The sequence below is a fragment of the Pinus tabuliformis genome, chromosome 5_2 (genome assembly GCF_031772625.1).
Source record: "Pinus tabuliformis cultivar Carrire ecotype Pingquan chromosome 5_2, CPIR1, whole genome shotgun sequence".
Classification (NCBI taxonomy): domain Eukaryota; kingdom Viridiplantae; phylum Streptophyta; class Pinopsida; order Pinales; family Pinaceae; genus Pinus; species Pinus tabuliformis.
In genome coordinates this window covers 49118017-49139332 of record NC_142306.1, presented here as the reverse complement: position 1 = coordinate 49139332, position 21316 = coordinate 49118017, and the positions used below count along the sequence as shown (strand labels likewise).

The following is a 21316-nucleotide window of genomic DNA, read 5'->3' as shown; positions in this document are numbered from 1 at the left end:
TTGTCTCCTCTGGGAGAAGGGGACTAGCAGAACATCACCTACAGAAGGCAGAGATACCAGAGCAAAGAAAGAGAGCTGGAGATTACTCCATACATGGAGGACAGAGAGAAAGCAGTAGCAGAAGACGAGGAAATGGAAAAGCCCAAGAGTAGGGAAGAGATGGCTTTTGACAGCCTCCTAAGGGCCTTGAGTGACTTAGCCAAGGGTCAGAAAGACATGCTAGAAGAGATCAAGTCACAGAACAGAGAGAGGACTACTCCTAGAGGGTTTCTGTTTGGTGAAACTTTTAGGGTCTCTCAGCCATTCGATCATCCCTCACCAGCAGCGCAACACCCTTTAGCTAGTGTGCCAACTCGTGCCACACTACCTTCTTTCATACCAATGGCACAAATCGAACCTGCAAGGGAGGAAGACCCCCCTCAGATGGGTGATTACTTCAAGGAGTGGCAGTCTATGGATGCAGACTTTAAAGAAGCCCTCTCCTTCAAAGATTACTGCAACCTCAAGCAGAGTGAGATGAACAAGGGTCATAGGGGACAGGGGACCCAGAACTATGAGCTGCAGAGGACCATAGGGAGGATGTATTTCCCTACTTTCGATGGCACAACCAAGTGCACAATGAGGGCTTGGGTTGAGAAGATGGACACCTACTTCCAACTCAACCAGATGACAGAGCAGGAAGCCATCAAGATGACCACACTGCACATGGAGGGGGAAGCCCATGATTGGTGGTTTCCTGGATTGATCACCCTAGGGCATGCCCACATAGCTTCTTATGAGGACTTCACTAGGAGGGTCGTGGAGCGTTATGATCAGAGAGATCCAGAGGCCCATTTCAGAGAACTGACCCAACTGTGTCAAACACGCAACCTGGAGCAGTACATCTTTGAATTTCTGCGAGTGCCAGTGATGGTCCCGGATCTATCTGAGGCAAGAAGGGTGTATAGCTTCATTGAGGGCTTGCTTGAGCCCCTACGTGGACTAGTGAAGTCACGTAGACCCTCCACGCTGCAGGAAGCAGTCTTGTGTACCAGAGATTTGCAGGGGGTCATCCCCAAGACTAGAGCACCATTTCCTGCATGGACCCCTTTTCCACAGAAGGGGCATGAGACTAGACCTCCACCTCAGAGGACCACACAAGGGAGGGGGCAGTTAGATGATGAGACACAGAAGGACCTCAGGAGGAGGAAGTTGTGCTTCACATGCAGAGAACCCTGGGCACCAGGCCATCGGTGCACTGCTGGTAGAGCACACTACATTGAGGTTTTTTCTGACAGTGACTAGGAGGACGAGGTGGAGCAAGATTGTGGTGGGGCAGATGGTGAGAGTTCGGCAGACAGAGGGCCACCACCACCACCTCCACAGGGTGGGGCATCTCTTGCCCCAACAGGGGGAGTTCTTGCTTCCTTATGCGGGATTCCCAAATTTTTGACACTGAGGATTAGAGGCACTGTACAGGGGCAGAGGGTGTCAGTTCTAGTTGACAATGGGGCTACCCACAATTTCATAGATGCCCAATTGGTCTAGAGGAGGGGCCTCACCACAGCTGAGTTTGAGGGCTTCTCAGTCCTAGTACCAGGTGATCGTACCATACAGTGCACTAGATATGTGCCTTCCTTGACAGTAGTTATGGGGAACTACTCGATGATAGACCATTTCTTTTTGGTCGATATGCCAGACACCAACATTGTGATGGGTGTCCGGTGGTTGTATTCCCTTGGACGAGTCACAACAGATTGGAGGAAGCTAGAGATGGAATTCATTGGGTCAGATGGCAAAACTGGTAGTCTTGAGAGGCATGCAGTCTTATCCACCCCAGACAGTTTCAGCCCACAGGATGGAGGCAGACTTATGACATGGGGACATTGCATGGGCAGTTGAGCTGAGGATCTCAGAGGTTGGAGGACAGGCTCAACCACCACCGGGAGACATACATGCTTTGTTGGACAGGTACGCAGTAGTGTTTGGGGACATTCCACCAGGGCAGCCACCCAACAGAGGGTTTGAGCACATTATTGAGCTGGCGTCGGGTGTGCAGGCAGTGATCACCACCCCTTATAAGCATCCTAAGGCCTATAAGGACGAGATAGAGAAGGCCATCCAGGAGCTGCCAGCATTGGGCCATATCAGGCCAAGTTCCAGTCCTTTTGCTTCTTCAGTGATGCTGGTGAAGAAGAAGGATGGAACCCTTCAGATGTGCATTGACTACCGGGCCATCAACCGGAAGACACTGAAGAACCACCAGATCAGGGTGAGGGATCGGGATATCCCTAAGACAGGGTGAGGGATCGGGGATTTGTAACAGGGTGTCGCTACACAATTTTGCATAGTTTTGACTAAGGAAGAGGACCCCACACTTTCGACTTAGGGACTTAGGAGCCAAATCGACTTTATTTGGCTGCTAGTGGAATGTGGGGGCCACCCACATGGGAGTTCGAATTAGCCATTCGAACAACTTGGAGGGAAAGTTGAATGGGTGGATGGAGGGGCCCACATGAGGCTAAGGAGGCCCAAGGAGTTATAAGGAGAGATCAACTCTCATTTTGGTTTCATCTTTGACATTTGCAAACAACTACTCAACTGTTCACTCTGTTGTTTAGCTGAGTCAATCGGTTGTTTAGCCACGAGTCTCTCAAGCGGGAGATTCAACCTCTACTTCAAGGGACCATCTGTGCCCACCCTAGGGAGGTTGTTCCACAAGGGTTTTCAGGAGTTTTGGGGCAGTGACATAGCACCAGTAGCCAACGCAGAGCAAGGAGTGTGTATTTCTGGGCAGCCAGGAAACACGCAGAGGGAGATTGAGGCCAGCAAAGATCATATTGCTTGTCGGGGAGTTAGGGAGCTGAGGTAGCAGCACTAGACCAACATTCTTGCTGGGTTTTACAGTCAGTTGAGCCAGCATTCCAGCAGTTCGAATTGCTGGGCTGAGGGATAGTGCAGAGGCCACTTAGCAGATTTTTGTGGAGCTTGGGAGCAGGTGATTTTGGCCAAGAGCTCATCCGAGAAGTCAGGGGTTGGATAGCAAGGGTGAACTCAGCACTTTGGAGGAGTTTTCAAGAGGATTTACAGGAAGTTTCTAGCAGGCCGAGTTTTGCAACGACAGCTGAGGTGAGGCTCCAAAGGGGTTGAAAATCAGAGATCCAAACCAGCCAAAATCCCTTTTGGGTTTTTCTGGGTTTAGGGCAGTATAAGTGCAATTTCCAGCCTTTCGAACATCAACAGATAGGCAGTTTTCTAGGCAGCGCAGTGCAGATTGGTGTAGTAGTTGGAAAACCTTCAGCTCATCCATTTTCCCATCTGGGTTTGTTCATGCTTTTTGATTGAGACAAGCCCAAGTGCACCATCTTGTTATCTATTGTATTTTCCTTCAGAAACTTAATAAAATGGCTCAGCAGTTTCCTATTTGCAGCTTTTCTATGGATGCTTGATGTAAATTTCGTTTTTATAATTCGTTGCACAGATTATTTGCTTGTTATCACTTGCATTCCCATTTAGGATCATTACACCTTAAGGGTTGGCAACAATGGACTGCCTGAGAAAAACATGTAACTCCAATGGAAGCAACCATCCATCAGAGTCTAAGATCATATAGGTATCTAAGTGGACCAAACTTGAATGTTAAGGGTATGTTAATACTTCAAACAAGGATAACCTTCCAATATCTAACTAGACCAAGTCCCGCAAAGTTGTTCCCTACCTTGATAAGGGTGGTTAATGGTCAACCCTATTAGGTGCTTCTAGCCCTCAAGGGGAAGTGACAACTCCAAGGTCCACCCCTTAATCAACCAATGACAAGTTAGACCCGAAGATTGGATGTGGGATATGGGACTTGTAATGTTTGATGGAAAGTGTCAAGTATGGTATAAGGGAAAATGAACATGCTATCTCAAACATGGCTTTCCAAGTAGTGCCCCTCCTATAACCCTAGGGCCTCAAGGGAGGTCTAACTGGACTAGGGCTAAAGATTAACCCCGCTGGTAAGGTAAGAGAACAGATTTACAGTGAAGATCGGTCAATCTTCCATATCACCCCTTTACCCATACTAAATGCCCAAAACAAACAAGCATAAGCACCCGATTACAAAATTATCAAAGAAGCTTTTGAAAAGCAGCCCACCTTCATCCAAGTGTTAATGTCGGATGGTGAGGCATATGCCTGATGCAAATGGTGGAGGCACATGTCATATCATCATCAAATAGTGGTTGAGAAGGGTTGTTGACTGACTAGTTGTCAAATGTAGGAGAAAAGTTTTCTCCTATTGGGTTACCCATTTTGGTGGGTAATAGTGCCTATTTTTAGGCATACTATGTAGGCAGGGTACCCCAATCTGTTCAGAACATTTTCTATCTTCTTCTATCTTTTAGAGGGACAACTATATTAGGCATGTCTATTTACAGCCAGGTGAGATGTGGCAGTTTGAGAGGTTGACATGTGGCAACTTATGGAATGGAAAAGTAGCAATGATTTGGACTTACAGAAGACTCATCAGTGATGTGGCAAAATGCATGGTCCATCTCCTCTCCTAATGTGCATTGATTTTTCTCCCCAATCAAAATTCCTAAAATTATCCAAGGATATTTTTTACCAAGTCGAAAATCCCATGATATTCCAAGGATATAATTTACCAGGTTGAAAATCATAAAATTATCCAAGGATATTTTTATCCAAAGTCAACTTTTCCAGAATTACTTTAATGTTATTTTTATCCCGTTTCAAAAATGCAATGTCTGCCCAAGGATCAAATTTACTAGAGTAGTGCTCAAGAATGTTTTTTCATGTCCAACTCAGAATTACTTCAGTGGAACTCAAGCTTTCCACTTCATTCAGTTTTTCTACAGTTCACTTTAATGGATGGCAAGTTAACCCTACATGCTTTTTGCAAGTGCACATCGATTGCCATTTTTGGGTAATTCGACCTCCTACTTTTCCTATGCGAATTGCAGGAATCGGAAGGGGGAAGGGGTTATAAATACAAGTTGAGACCAAGCTCACAAATCGAATTGTCTTCAGCGAGAAGTACAATTACTCTCTCTCTTCTAGCTTCTACTCTATTGTGTGAATATCATTGTCATTGATTCTATAATAGTCATCTTGGTGCAGCTAGTCCCTTGCACTTTGCCGAATAAAGCTTGGTTTTTATCCGTTCTATTTCTTTGAAATGTTTGACGTTTTAATGGTAACTTATGCAATTTTGTAAAAGTTTTTGAAGCCATTTCAGTGGTTAAATCTACTATTTAAACGTCCTTTCTAGCTATTTTATCTCTCATTTAAAAGACGATGCTACAGATTATTCCACTTTTTAAGACATAAAGAATTTTATAAACTTGTTCGCCCACTAACTTGCTGGTCAAACAGCCACTGCATTGCTGTTTTTCATATGTTATTTTGCAGATTTCTTAGGTGAAATTCAAAATTGGGAGGACACATGGGATCAAGGGCTTTAGACACATACATATCCATGTATATGATAGGTAGGGAGACAACTAGTAGCCCGATTAATTAGGAACTTCTTATAGGATCTTGTGTCTTAACCCACAACCCAATCAAGTAACAAATTATTTAAATGTCATCATTTGCTCTGTGTTTAATGTCGAAAAGAAGAAACAGTGGGGCATGTCTTATAGCAATTTCCAATTGCCAAGACCTTCTAGGCATGGCTTCAACCAAAACACAGTTACTTGTTCACAACTTCCATAGCTTGGACAAGGCCACTCCTAGACAACGCTTGGATGATCTGAGATTTTCACAAAGAGTTGTGTTATACAATGTGGTTGTCTGTGATTGCCTTCCTTTGGAAAAGGCAGTGCACTACAACTTTTTGAGTAAACAATTCTCATATAGTTTGGTGAATTCAGAGCATTCAAAAATGATCTGACACTCCATTTCATGGCTAAAATGATGTGTTTCAAATTGAAAGCTCCAACCTTATCCAGGTGTTCAAATTGAAAGCTCCCACCTTCAATTTACACGTCAGATTTAAAGGCATTCATATTTATTGTGGGTCCAAAATTGTAAAATACTAAACTATCATCAGCTCAAACAAAACATCTAATAAATTTATCTTTCCAAAGACAGTGAGGAAAATTGCAAATATCATGCATTTTAAAACATAATCCGATGAAAGTCAGACTTAAAAGTGCAATAACTCACCTCCCAAAATAATTTAACAGTTCGACTGCTCTCAGAGTAACCACCTGTATACCGAGTGTTGTTTCTCAGGTCATCAACATCAAAGTCATGCTCTCCCCCAGAAAGCAGCTATACAAGAAAAGCAAGGGATTAATGCAATGGCACAAATTAAATGGCCACAAATATACAAGTGGACAATATCAAGAACAAAATAATGACATTCATGTAAGAGTTGACACAGGCAGAAAACAGCATACAAGTACAAATATGTAGGTTTTCAGTTTGATGGATTTCATGTTGCATAAATGGTGAACAGAGGAGAGAGAAGTCACTGGAAGATATAGCTCCATCAAACAAAGGATTTCAGTGTCAGAAGTATAAAGAAACAAAGCTAGAGAATGAAAGAGAAGTACTATCAAATAAGTCTCTTTTTATAAACAAAGCTCATGATATCAATACAATTTGGAGAAATAAGAGGTCTGGAGCAGTCTAGCTACATTATACTTTCTTGGACAAGACAAATTAAGACAACCATAGAAACCTGAAGAGAGAGAAATTGATCAACACACTGTCAGCTCAAACTGTCTGCTAATGTCCAAGCAGCATGTTTTAATTCTAGAAGTCCTTCACATACATGAACCAATGCCTAGCCCATAGAATTATTTTCTCAGTGAAATCCTTTGGTCAAGTGTCAGACAACGTATTACCCCTAAGTGTAAACAACTTGATAACAAAAGTGACCGATAGTGGCTGATAATGATCAGGAGCTAAGATGTCCTGATTATATAGTTGTTTTCTTCTTGATTAATTGAACTTTATCAAGAGAGAAAAATAAAATATTAAAATCTAATACACCTTTATAAAATGTGTTAAGAAGAATAACCCCCTACTTGGTTGAACTCCCTTGCATTAAATAAGCTCAGCCACGATGGTGAAATCAAATCTGATAATCCTCTATTGAATGCATTTATTAGTGGCTGGATCTGCAATCAAATGATTTGACGAGTTTGTTAACAAATAGTTACAGTTATCTTGCATGAAAACTATAGCAATCCAGATAACAAAATAACTATATGTCGGAATTTTCATAGCTGTCAATATAGATCTCATTGAAAACCACAGTTACCTGCCGATTAAGTTTATAGTCTGCCATTGCATGTACATACTGTAACCTATTTTCATTTGTAACAGTCATATTAGCACCACCCGGTCTAAGCTCAATAACCACTAGATTTCCAAAAACCTCCTCTGTTACTGTGAAATCCAAAGCAAGGTCTCTAACATCCCCTTCATAATGCTGAAAGACAACAGAATCCATCATTATATTTTTATCAATAATGTGAAGTACAGCAATAGAAACAGCTGGAAATAATTTAAATCTTCAGAAAACAATCAGTCTTATATGAGTAGGAAGGCAAGGAGAATAGATATATCCCTAATGTAAACAGAAGACGCAATACATTGCAGATGATTTATCAGCAGAATAAGGAAATGCAAGGGGCCAGTCAGCAAAAAGGGAAAAACTGAATATAGAGGATGATGCAATAGGTACTTGCAGTCACAGAGCTACATCCAGATTGATGTGCCAAAAGTTCAAGTTCATGATCAGCATTCACGGAATGAACATCAAGGATCTTCTTCACCAGCAACAGAAGATGGACAAACAGAGAAGCAAGTTTATTATGTGAAGTTTGCATCAAATTCAGAAAGTGAAAACTTTGCTACTGATTAGTAAAAGAGTAAGCACAGTCTCATGGTTATCTCATGTACCTATTAGATGTTAATGTTATAAAATAAAGTGACTTTAGGCATACTGTGGTAAGATCATATGTCATATAGTGCAGGGGAATGCCCCATTCTCCTATGCATGCATAGGTTGAACCTATTACCACATGGAGCTTTTGATGAAAATATATGGAGAACACCCTTGTTTGTTGGACATGAGCACAAGCTATAATGTGGGCAAATACGTGAGCAAACTCATTGGCATACTCAATCCCTTGATTGTGCAAGATCTGGTGCACAACTATAGTCACAACTGATAGCAATCTGATTCTCTACCACCTGTCCCTGTTGAACTGAACATGCACTGACATGCAACTGAGTTAACTGATGTATTCATTAGTTGTATTATGAGTTAAGAACTTGTGAATTAATTAATAACTAATTCACCCAACTCATCTCTAGTCTATTTGCCAGTTAGACTAAATACAACCAGTTTAACAAAGCTAAACTGAACACAACTCCACCAAACTCAACTGATTGAGTTCTAACTGAAGTCATGCATGCAACAACTCAACTGACTCATAAGAAAAGCGTATTTCCTTCTGACAACTGCATGTGCCACCTCTGTAGCTCAAACTGAAGTGCTCCAAGAGAATAAGATTAAGTTTATAGTCCAAATATTATTGTGAGATAATAATATTTGACTTTTCTATTTTTGACAGCCAGTCTAAAAATAGACTTTGATCACTCACACTTTCATCAAAAATAGAAGTCCATCTATTTTTTCCCAACTTGATCAATCATCCATAAACAGCAACCTACAATCCATAGACATGATCCATATGTCTAAAAATAGACTTGCGCCAAAAATAGCCTGCGGGCCCACATAGTGAAGGCGACTCTTTTCACTAAGCTCCATCATCTTGTTGCAATCTCAACAAAAGACCCTCCAAGGCCTTAACAAATGTGCAAACAACAAGTCGGCCTTATCAAATGACAAGTCGGCCTAGGGACAGTGACAATTTGGCCTACAATATGTGACAAGAAGCCTATATAAAGAACTCGACCTCATTTGCAAAAGAGATCATCCAAGCAACTCGTGGAAGCACAAGAAGAAAGAAGAATAACCAGCAAAGGAAAGGGAAATTTAAGTTTCAAGGATTGTTTCTAAGCTATAACTCCTTCCACACGTGTGAAAAACTGGAGCATCCATTGTTGAAGTAAGACCGAATTGCAATCATACCAAGGAGCCAAAAATTTGGTGTCAAGATAGTCTAAATTGGAGGTCGAGATCTTAAGGAGAAGAAGCCTAGTCAAGCGAAGGAGTAAAAGGACTCAAATTGCCCCATACCTATCACACGTGCGAAGGTTGCAGAAAAGTTGCAGGTAGGCCAAGAATTGTAGGGAAAGAGGCCGAAGTTGTAGTCTAGTGTTGCAAAGCCGAAGTTGAGGATGAAGAAGTTGCAGCAACATCAAGGCAAGGTTGGCTTGGTTTGACTTGGTCTTGGAGGGATCTTGGTCAAGGGTCATAGGTCTTGGAATTCGTCAATTGAAGTTCTATAGGAAGAGAAGGTTTCTTGTGGGTTTTCCTCTCAAGAGGAGAGGTTTTGGCCCTGGTTGATCGCCTATATCTTGTGTACTCTTGTCTCATTGTTATCTATTGTTTTGTAGTTGTTTGATGATAAGAACACTAACTAAAATCAAGAGAAAGAAGCAGATAATCAAGTTAAGTAAAAATACATCACAAGCAGTTATCAACGTAAGAGAAATCAGCTAATCTCTTTGCCCTAGAATTCTCAACAAATAGAAGTCGAATTCTGAAGTGAGGCCGAAATCTGAATTTTGAAGCAAGTTTGACTTGGATTGACTTTGTGAAGAACAAGCTCATCAAAGGAGAGGTTGACTTGGTCTTGCAGGGGCTATTGTCTTGGGTCTTAGGTCTTGGAATTCGTCATTTGAAGATTCTATAAAAGGAGAAGAATTCTTGCGGGTTTTCCTCTCAAGGGAGAGGTTTTGGCCTAGCTAGCAGCCTATATCTTGTGTCCATTTGTCTTATTGATCTTCATAGTTTGATAGTTGTTTAATGATAAGAACACTATAATAATCAAGATAAGAAGAAGCTAATTACAAGTACATCAAGTTAAGTAAAAGAACATCACAAACAGTGATCAAAGAAAGAGAAATCACCCTAATCTAGTTGCCCTAGATTTCTCAACATGGTATCAGGATTCAGAGCTAAGGTGACAAGAAGAGGCAGCTTGAAGATCAGTCACTTGAAGAAGGATATATGAGGGCCAAATACAAGAAGAAGAGAGACAAGGAGGACTAACCATCACATAACAAGGATCTTATCATTTTGAAGAAAACAACTCTTGAAAGAAGAAGAAGACCTCAAGGACCCTATCCCCATATCAAAAGAACTCTACACATTTGTGTTAAAAAATGTAACTAGTGTTGGTCTTCATAATTGTATTTGAGTAATGATGTAATGTATTTGTCAAAAGAAAGAAAAAGAAATTGACTTATTAAAGCATGGATTTCATGCTTGGGTCAGTGGTTAATATGTCAAAGCCTCCATTGCAGGCTTCTAGGATTTGTGTCAATGGTGCTTGTCCTTCTCATTATGTAATAGACCCTTCTTGGGCTTCTCAAGTGAAGAAAGAAATTTTAGTGTCAATTAAGTCATTTAGGCCTCCTCCACCAAGTCGTCCTCATCAAGGGAATTCGACCTCATGGAAGCAGTGTAAACAGAGGGAGCTTGATTCAATTGGAGACACCCACTCAAGTTCAATCTTCATAGAGAAAGAGTACGAAAAGGAGAGTGAAGTGCAGGAGAAGAAGGCCTAATCCAAGAAAGAAGAGGACCAAAAACTTAGTGAGAACTAATGATCAAATAAGAGATCAACTGCAAGAGCTAGGAGAAAGAAGTGCAGGAGAAGAAGACCAAAATCTCAATGTCTCATATTTGGGTTTGGTTATCTTCATATGATCCTTAAGTTTAAGTTCTATCTACAATCACTGATCTGAAAAGTTTTGAAGAAGAAATCTACATTCTAAGTAATTACAACAGCATAGAACATTCAGTTTTCTGCAAAGTACATTCAGCTTTCTGCAAAGTACATTCAGTTCCATTCAAATTTCTGCAAAGTACATTCAACTTTTTGCAAAGTACATTCAGCTTTCTGCAAAGTAAATTCAATTTTCTGCATGGAATTTTCAAGTTTTTGCAAAGAATTTTTAAATTTCTGCATAGAAATTTCATACTTTTACAGTTATTGATGAAGTTGTACAAGCGAAAGAACTTGTAATTGCTACACTTCTAGGTCTACCAAACTCTTTGAGCTCTTTTGCATCAAGAATTATCAATTGGAAAGATGCACCAACCTTTGAACAAATGTGGAATGCATGCAGTCAAGAAGAAGCCCGCAGCTCATTATTAAGTAACAAAAATGAGGATGAAAATAACACTTCAAGTGCCTACTCTACTCATCACAAGAAGAAGGGAGTATACAAGAAGTTCAAAGGACCAAAGAAGAAGGTTGACCTATCAAAGATTGAATGTTATAATTGTCATAATATGGGACACTACAAAAGTCAATGTCCTGAAAATCCAAGGAATAAGAAGAGAGACAGAGAACATGCAACTGTTGCAGATGAAGTTCCGCCTAAGAAGAATAAGACTTAAGAATCTGAAGTCAAAGGTTTATATTATTAATTATTTCCTTACATATCCTTCTAGATTCCTATTTTAAGTTTCTGTAAAGTTTGTATTTTATGTTTTGATCTAATATATCTTGCCATAACTTTTTGGATTGTTTAAGTTGTAGGGAATCTTCACCATTTTACCAAAAGATAGGTATATTGTTCTTTGTTTTATTTTTCATGTTTGGTTTTCTCCTCACATCAAGATTTGCTTGTATTGCATACTCATAATTCTTTATTTATATTTTCCTTAGTAGGAAAGCTTGCAAAATACACAAAGGTTATGGAGGAGACTTCAATGGAATGACTTGAATCATGAAAGAAGTTTTGTTGCAAAAGAAGCCCTTCAAGAATTGATGTCCTACAAGGTTTGTTAAAGAACAACAGGTATGTCTTAAATTACAAGTTTTGTTGCGAAAGGTATGATCATTCTCACTTAATATTTTCTTTATATTACTGACATCTTTATGTCTAGCGTTTTGAATCATAAAGATTCTTGTTAGGGTGATTAATCATTAGATTGAATCTACCGTATTACATTATCTCTTGTTATTTGATCATTGTTGTGAAACCCTAACCTTTAGGGTTCACTATAAAACCCTAAGCTTCTTGATGCTAAGGGTACGTCAATAATGAAACCCTAGTTTACGTAGGGGTTGTTGATAAAGTCCAAAACATATAATGAAATCCTATATTTTTAAAGTTTAGGGTTTTGATAATGTCGTGGTAAAAACACTAGTCCTTTAGGGTAAACTGTTAATGTCTAGGTTATGTAATGAAACAATAGATTCTTAGGGTTTGGTGAATAAGTGTTTATGAACAAAACCCTTGTAATAACTATAGTAAGATCCTAGGAATGAAACCCTAGTTGCAGTGTTACTTGGGAGCGGGAGCGAAAGCGGAGAGCAGGAACGAAAACGGGTGCGGGAGCGACATTTTCAGAAGCTCCCGGTTTGGGAGCGAATCCCGAAGCGTTTTTTATATAATATATATATATATATATATATATATATATATATATATATATTTTTATATTTTGATACATATATGTCAACAAAAACATGTAGAATGATGAATTAGATATAAAAAAAAAAAAACATTAAAAACACATAGATTGAACCATATAACAACAATCATCTAGAAGTTATCATCTTCATCAGCCATGTCCACAAGTTAGTAACATAGTAACATACAACACATTGAGTCATGATTCATCAATCTTAAAGTTTCAAGCTTTCAAAATTCAATATATAACATTTATCATCATTAATCACCAAAGTTGTACTTGTAATCTAAGTGTAACCATTACAACAAATAATATCTAACTTGAAATGAAATGTTACAAAATGAAATGAAACAACTTTCAACTTTCATGAAGCATCATATTCATAATTCATTACTACTGAGTTATAATTGCCAACTTCAAACTTAAATTGTCATACATTGTTTAAAAAAATATCATAATAAATATGAAAGAGTCAATAGTTATAAAAACTACTAGAAACTAAAAAAGACAAGTAAATCTATTATCTATTGCTTATGCTTGGGCCTCTTGCCACAACGAGAAATGTCTAATTTTTTAGTCTTGTTGGAAAATCAGCATCTTTATCATTAATATCACCCTCTAAGCATTAATATCCAGAGGTATCTTTGTCATTACCTCTGTATCTGTATAGGGATCTTTGTCATTAATATCACCCTCTAAGCATTAACATAAGATAGAAAAAGAATAGCATGTCAAGTCAAGATTTTGTTTGAGTGATGCATATATTTTTAGGAGGGTCATGATAGAGGAATTCGACAACCAATGTCACTAACATCAAGGTACATAGAGGGATTGGTGCTCTTGATTAAATACGAGTTCCATACCCTAATACATGACAAAATTCAATGGAAACAATGCAATCCTGAAATCCTAAAAAACTGATAAGTCTGCTGGATTTTGAATGAAATCTAAAATTCTACTTTTTGCATATGAAATCCAATGAGGTCGGAACCACTCTCAAACATCCTGAGTCATTTCATGGTAATGTTAAAAATTTAAGTAAAAGGATGAAAATGAAGATTAAAGAGAATGTCACTTTTACTTTAAGAATTTAACATTACCATGAATCACATATCAATACTAGGGCCATAGACTTGATCATTAAGCTGCCCCACTAAAAACTTATTTGTTTCTTTGAAAAACAATTGCATTTGGAACATCATTGCAAAAAAGGCAAAACGCTCCCAAAAATGCTCCCAAAAAGGTAGGGAGCAATATTTTTTTTAGGGAGCGCGCTCCCGACCCACTCCCTAGTCGCTCCCACCCGGAGCGCGGATTGGGAGTGGGATCGGGGGGCGAGGCGCTCCCCCGCAACTATGCCTAGGTGTATGTTTGTCAATATGATCGAAACCCTAGCCTAGTCAAAATTGTTATCTAATTTCGATGTATTGATGTTTGTATCTTGGGTTTACCTAGTAGATATTGATATGAGATGATAGTGAATGATAGTGAAATCCTAGATATGTATTTGCAAGTATGCTAACTTAATTGTTGATTAATGAAATCTTGGGTTTGTGACAAAACCCTAGTAGAATGAATTCTAGGACATAATATTGAAGCCCCTTATGTATACTGCTATGATTGGATTGATATCTTGATTGTGTTACTATAAGCCTTGATGATGGAGTCTAGGGTTTGTGACTAAACCCTAGCAAATTAAAGTTTAGATGTGACCTTTGCTAAATATGAACCTAACTAGGTTTAGGTATTTGATGTCTAAAGCTTGAATGTTTTGATGCTTCCATTGTAATGACATGATTTTGATATAGTTAACTTCATGCTTCTATATATTTGTATTTGGTTGTACTTGCTATTAAACTTTTGCAAGTACATAATCTTCAAGATGTTGAAGATATTCGTAATAATAATGATAAGCATGATGAAGGAAGATATAAGAATGATGATGATCAAGATGACCCTGATGTCATGAGAACGAAATAAAAGATTTGAAAGATTGAAGTTACTCTGATATTACAAAAGAAGGAAGATGTTGAGTTGAGAGAGAGCTTAGATAGAATAAAGGATATATCTCCCCAGTTAAGAGGGAGGGCATATTATGACAGTCATAGTAAATACCTTGAAGAAGGAACGAATGAAAATATTTTAGATAGATGTTCATGATTCATGAAGTTGCAAACAAAAGACTTGAAGAAGTATTGAGGTTGTATTTGGTGATACTAAAGAAATGAAAGAAGAAAGCTTCTGACAAGTTGTATCTAGCTAGCTTAATGATGATACAAGTAGCATCAAAATGATTGAGGACCCCAAAGGTTTGTGTTTACTTATATATATATTTGAAGGTTTATTACTGATTGGAGTTGTGATTGTGCAGGATCTCTCCATAAAGAAATTGAACATTTGAAGCATGCTTAGATTGATGGATATATATCTGATTAGGAGAGATAAAGCATCTTGTGGTAACAAGATGCTTGCAAGGACCCCTGGTTAGCCTATGTGTTGATGTCTACATCCCAAAGTAGGGAGGATGGCATTGGTCATGGAGCTCTATCTTTGGATACGCACCTAGATCCCTGGGTTGGCGTTAGAGCTTAAAAGTTTGATGGTGCCTAGAGTGGCTAAAGCTTGAGTACGCCTTACTCCCACCGGATTAGAGTACCCTGGTCAGGTATCTAATCTGTAACAATGCATGTGTTGTGACTCTTCATAGAGCATATCATTTTCAGATCTTCCATGTACCTTTGTATATATGTAATTATGAATACCTCCCTAGTTAAGAGGGAGTGTTGAAAATGTAACTAGTGTCGATCTTCATAATTGTATTTGAGTCATGATGTAATGTATTTGTCAAAAGAAAGAAAAAGAAATTGACTTATTAAAGCATGGGTTTCATGCTTGGGTCAATGGTTAATAGGTCAAAGCCTCCATTGCAGGCTTCTAGGGTTTGTGTCAAGAGTCCTTGTCCTTGTCATTATGTAATAGACCCTTCTTGGGCTTCTTGAGTCAAGAAAGAAATTTATTTTAGTGTTAAATAAGTCATTTAGGCCTCCTCCACCAAGTCGGCCTCAAAGAAGGACAAGTCGGCCTCATCAAGGGAATTCAACCTCATGGAAGCAGTATAAATAGAGGGAGCTCGATTCATTTGGAGACACGCACTCAAGTTCGATCTTCATAGAGAAGGGGGACAAAAAAGAGAGCGAAGTGTGGAGAAGACCTAAGCAAAGAAAGAAGAAATCGAAGTTTTATGGGCATCTCTCTCACACATGCAAGGTTTGCTAGGGTTTTTGGACTGAAGTTAGGGGCCGAAATTTCTGAATTGGTTGCAGGACCAAAATTTTGAAGTTGCAGGAGGGCCAAAATTGCAATCTTGAAGCTAGGTCGATGTTTTGAAGCAGTTAGGTCGAAATTATGTCTTTGATGGAGTTTTGATGCAGTATTGTTGCAGTTGACCTTTGAAGTTTGGAAGAACAGTTTGAGGGCTGACTTGGTGGAGGAAGAAGGTCTTTTGGTCTAAGGTCTTGGTCTATCTCGATTTGAATTTTCTAGTGGAAGAGTTTGACTGGTTTTTCCCTTATAGAGGGGTTTTAGCCCTGGCTGAGTGCCTATATCTGGTGTCGTTGATCTTCATGTTTTGATTTGATGATTGCTTGATGAAAAGAAGATAAAACAAGAACATAAAAAGAAGTTAATAAGACTACAAGAATATCACAAGTAATTATCAATATAAGAGAATCTTTCTACCTTTCTGATTTTCTAACAATTTGAAATATTTTTGGGAAGCCTCTCATAATCTACATCATCATCATTATTCAAAGGAAGCAAGAACACTTCATCATCAAAATTAAAGTGATCCCCCTCACATTGAAGAAAATATCACTTCTCAAACATCTTTGAAGGAAGAGAAACATCTCTCCTTGTATTGAAGAAGAAGCATTGTCATTCTTGAAGAAGGAAGATCGTCATCAATAAAGACATCTAGTGGAAGACATCATCATCAAAAAGGCATCTTCATTTGGAAAGTACTTTATATTTTATATCTCAATCTACAAATAAAATGACTTCATTCTGCAAGGAGAATAATAAACTTGTTAGGACCTCGAACTACCTTGCATGGAAAAAGAGAATAGATTTAATTCTCATGGAAAATGAAGTTATTGAATATGTCAAGGGCTCTATCTCCAACCCTCCACAAGAGAAATCTCAAGCACTATCAAAGTATATGAAAGGAGAAATAACGGTTGAAAGAATCTTCATTGAATCAATCAAGGATTCTCTCATCCCCGATGTAGCAAAGTTGAAGACATCGAAAGAAATCTATGACAAATTGGTGAAGTTATTTTCTATAAGCACCGCAGGAGAAATAATATTGTTAAGAACCAAATTATACAAGATGAAAGTTTCAAAGGAAGAAGGGGTAGCTTCATATCTCATGAAGGTATCTCAAATAAGAGATCAACTACAAGAGCTAGGAGAAACAATGTCAAATCCAGAGATGACCACTCTTGTACTCAATGCATTACCAAATGAATGGGGCAACTTTGTATCAAGCATCAATGGAAAGAAGGAAGCAACTCCATTCAGAGATTTATAGTCATTATGCAAGATTGAAGAAACCAAATTGAAGGCGAAGAATGAAGTTGGATCAAATGAGCAAACACAAGCTTATGCAGCTATGACAAGGAAGAAAGGGAAGTTTGGAAAGTTTGAGTCTCGAAAGAAATTACAAAAGAAAATCAACATGTCTAAAAGTCAATGCTATGAATGTAATGAATATGGGCACTTCAAGAGAAATTGCCCTAAACTCAAGAAGGGCAACAAGAAAAGGAAAGAAAGAAGTGAAGCCCATGTGACCGAAGAACCGGAAGAGAAGAAGTTAAAGAAGGAAGAAGTGATAGACCTCTACTATTGAAGGTCTCACATACATTTAGTTCATTTTCAGTTTATAGAAAAAAGCATGTCATGAGAGGAAGCATTATAGCAGTATTGAAATGACATCATAATAGGAGCATGAAAGGATAGCTGAAGTAGCAGTTCATATGATTGAAGCAATTCATCTAGCAAGAATTGAAAAATAAGAGTTTGTCACACTTCATCATCATTAGAAAGAAGAATTTGCGAAAATAAGGATATCAAGATCCTTCATTGGAATCTTTGTTAAAAGGTTCACTTCTACTTAGAAGAAGCAAGTGTCTCATAGATAGTCTTCATTCCACCTAGTGTAGAATCCACAGTTTAGAAGGATGAAGGTATGGTGACTAAGAAGTGCAGCATGACAAGTTAGTTGAAGCATTTTCATCTTCAACCAAGGAAAAGGAAGTTGTTGAAAGAAACCTAGATGATCACATGAAGGAAGACGTATGCATATATTTATTAACTTTGATAGATGGATAAAGTCATGTCTTTAATTAAATTGCAGATAGAATGGTTAGAATGCTCTATCTCATGAGCAGGACTGAAGAAGAAAGAACTCTTCCATATAAAGAATTCATGAAGGCATTAGTTTGAAATGCTACATAAAGGCATGATGAAATCAGCATATCATATGAACTCATAAATAATATGAGGTGGTGAACAACAATTGTCCCTATGTACGAGGAGCTATGAATTGAGATCTCAAGGAAGAAGTATATGATGAAGCTGGAAGAAGAGTTCATAAAGATGTACCTATAGCCATTTGAGATAAGATGACTAATCAACAACAGATAACAATTAGAAAGTGTAATATCCCTTATAAAGGGTATCCCTTAAACACAAGCAAACTCCAACCAGAGATGGACTGGGAGGACGTTTACCAGATATGTCGCCTCTGAAAAGAGGACGAGATCTGGAGGCTACCTGACCCTTTCCAGACTCTGTCTAAGAGTATAGGAGAAAAAAAAACAAGTGGTATAGTAGCCGGGGAGCTCCAAGAGATAAAAATAACAGTAGTGCAACATACAATAATGTATACATGGAATATAAACAGATACTCGAGAAATGCAAAGAGAAATGCTAAGCCATTTTATTATACTGGGTAATGGAAAGAGTACAAGAGGTGGTCAGACAAATAGCACCTCAACTTGCACAAGGCAAGTGAAGAAATACACTCAGAATGTTAAGGAAATGGCCTCTCTCTGCACTGCGTCCAAGTTGCTGGAGAACCGTTGTGCTACTGCTACTGCTGAAGTCAAGTGAGGATTTGGGGTTGTTCCCCTCCTCAGAAAATGCTGAAACTCTGGAATCAGCCTCTGCTCAATAAACCCAGAAAAGCCCAAAAAGCTTTTCTAAAATAGTTGACCCCCGAAAATCACCCCCTTAAGGATCTACGCTATCCCTCAAGGCTCTGCGCTGCCCCTGAAGAGAATCCTCCAAAACTCTACATGAGACTCTGCCAAAATCCTCCAATATGCAAGGGTTGATCCCTTGCTCAATCTCCAAGCTCAAATCCTCCACATAAACCTAATCCAGAGCTCCTACCAAAAGATACTGCGTCCTCCCCTCTCAAGACTGCACGCAGTCATCAAAATGCTCAGCTCCTCCTCAACTCCAGAGATCGCTCCTCCTGCAAAATATTGATGAAACTGCCTTGCCCGAGCAAGCACTCGAAGTCCCCCGGGGCTAAGGGTGAGATCTCCGAATGGAGACACTCGATGCACTAAACAGTGCTGCAGACAGGCTAAACAGCCAACGTGCTCTAAGTCGAAGTGACTAGCTCAAATGCAACATAATCCAATGCCAAAATGAGGAGGCTCCTCTCTCCTTTATAGCGTTGGTCTCTCTCAAAACCCTAAGGCCCACCTCCTCCAACGTAGCCTCTCTCTTGCCACGTGCTCCTTCTCCATCTGCGCAGTCCCTCCAAGTGTCTACGTGTGCCCCCTTCTCTACGTGGTCCTGTGGCCCCCTTGGCTCCCCTTTTAAGTTACAACGTTGTGCTACTAGGGAATGACTTTATTCAAAAAGTGAGTTATGTCCTCCTTTCCTAACCTTTTTATTTATAAATAACTATAGAAGGCAAAATTGAGCAAAATCGAATATTCTAATTAGCCATGGCTAATTAGGAATATTATAGTCTCCCCCGGCAAAATGTTGCTTGTCCTCAAGCAACTGAGGTGATGGATGCTGCAAAATTTTAAACTCTCCCAAGTGGCATCCTCATCCAGTGAATTCTTCCACCTCACCAAGAATTCTCGAACCGTCCTGCTCCGCAGCTGCCTCTCCCTGGTATCAATAATGGCCTCTGGCTACAACACCAAATGCCCCTCATCATCCGTGGGTGGTAGCTCATCTGTCACTGTCACCTGCTGCCCCAATGCCTTCTTCAAGCATGATACATGAAAAATGTTATGAATCTTGCTGCCTTGGGGCAGCTCCAACTCATACGCAACCTGTCCAATCCTGCGTATCACCCTATATGGCCCATAAAAGCGGGGCTTGAGCTTCTCAGCTCCCTTCTGCTTCAGTGATGACTGTCGGTATGGCTGTAATCGTAGGTAGACCAAGTCCCCTACCTCAAACTGTCTCTCCACCCGACCCCTGTCAGCATACAGCTTCTGTTGGTTCTACGTTGTAGCCATATTATTCTTGAGAGCTCGGAGAATATCCTGACTCTCTTGGATCCAAATCTTGGCTCTCGGAGCCTCACTAGCACCAAACATCACGTCAGCAAAAGATAAAGGATGATATCCATACAAAGCATAGAATGGTGACATACCAATGGACATGTGATGTGTAGTGTTGTAGCACTACTCCCCCAGATGCAGCGACTTCAGCCATGCTCGCTATTGCCCACTGACATAGTTACGCAAGTAGCCCTCCAGCCACTTGTTAACTATCTCTGTCTGCCCGTCCGTCTGTGGGTGATAACTGGTACTCGGTGTCAACTCTGTCCCCACCAACCGGAAAAGCTCCTGCCAAAACCTGCCCATGAAACGGCTGTCCCTGTCACTGATGATGGTCTTGGGAAGACCATGTAGCCTGAAGACCTCTCTGAAGAACAGCTCGGCCACTTGCGCTGCTGTGTAGTGTGTGGATATGGCGAAAAAGTGTGCGTCCTTTGTCAGTCAATCAACGACGACAAAGATACAATCCTTGCCCTGCACCATGGGCAACCCTGTGATGAAGTCCATCGAAATTCACTCCCATTTCCCCTCCGGAATGGGAAGAGGCTGCAATAATCCTGCGAGATGGCTCATCTCCTCCTTGTTCCTCTGGCAAATAGCGCACTCCCGGATGTGCTGGAGTACGTCCTCCTTGAGGCCCTTCCATGAGAACCTCTCTCTAATGGCCCTGTAGGTTTTGGTAAACCCCTGATGGCCGGCCAATGGTGAATCATGTGATGCCTGAAGTATCTTCTTCTTGAGCTGAGATCCCTTAGTCAAGAAGATCCAGTCCCTATAGTAGATGATCTCATCGACTACCCTGTACCTGTCATCTGTCACCTGCCCATCCAAAACCTCACATGCAAATCTGTCCTTGGAGTACTCTACTAAGAGTCAAGCCCTCCAGTCTGTGTCCAAGCTCATAAGAGACAACGTGGCCAATCTACGTGAAAGGGCATCTGCTACCACGTTGTTCTTACCCTTGACATACTCAATGTCAAAGTCATATGCTTGGATCTTACTGATCCACTTTTGTTGCCTCTCCTGTAGCTGTTTCTACTCCAAAAAGAACCTGAGGCTGTTGTGATTAGTCCTCACCCTCAACCTGTTACCCACTAAATATTGTCGGAATTTGGCCAATGTATGCATAATGGCCAACATCTCCTTGTCGTATATAGAA

At 39.8% G+C, this 21316-nt stretch overlaps 1 protein-coding gene across 4 annotated transcripts in view; it reads right to left on the bottom strand.

The window, feature by feature from the left end:
• The window catches only part of UPL7 (ubiquitin-protein ligase 7), a 331482-nt gene that overhangs the window by 126735 nt on the left and 183431 nt on the right, over positions 1-21316 (bottom strand). For all 4 annotated transcript variants that reach the window (XR_016261610.1, XR_016261609.1, XR_016261608.1 and 1 more), the window contains exons 9-11: positions 7256-7426; positions 7020-7112; positions 6151-6258 (exon numbers count right to left, since the gene is read on the bottom strand). Coding sequence is in view for 1 of the 4 variants with exons in the window: in XM_089435822.1 (XP_089291948.1) it covers positions 6151-6258; positions 7020-7112; positions 7256-7426 (372 nt within the window). In the remaining 3 variants the exon portion in view is untranslated. The remainder of the gene's footprint in view (positions 1-6150; positions 6259-7019; positions 7113-7255; positions 7427-21316) is intronic.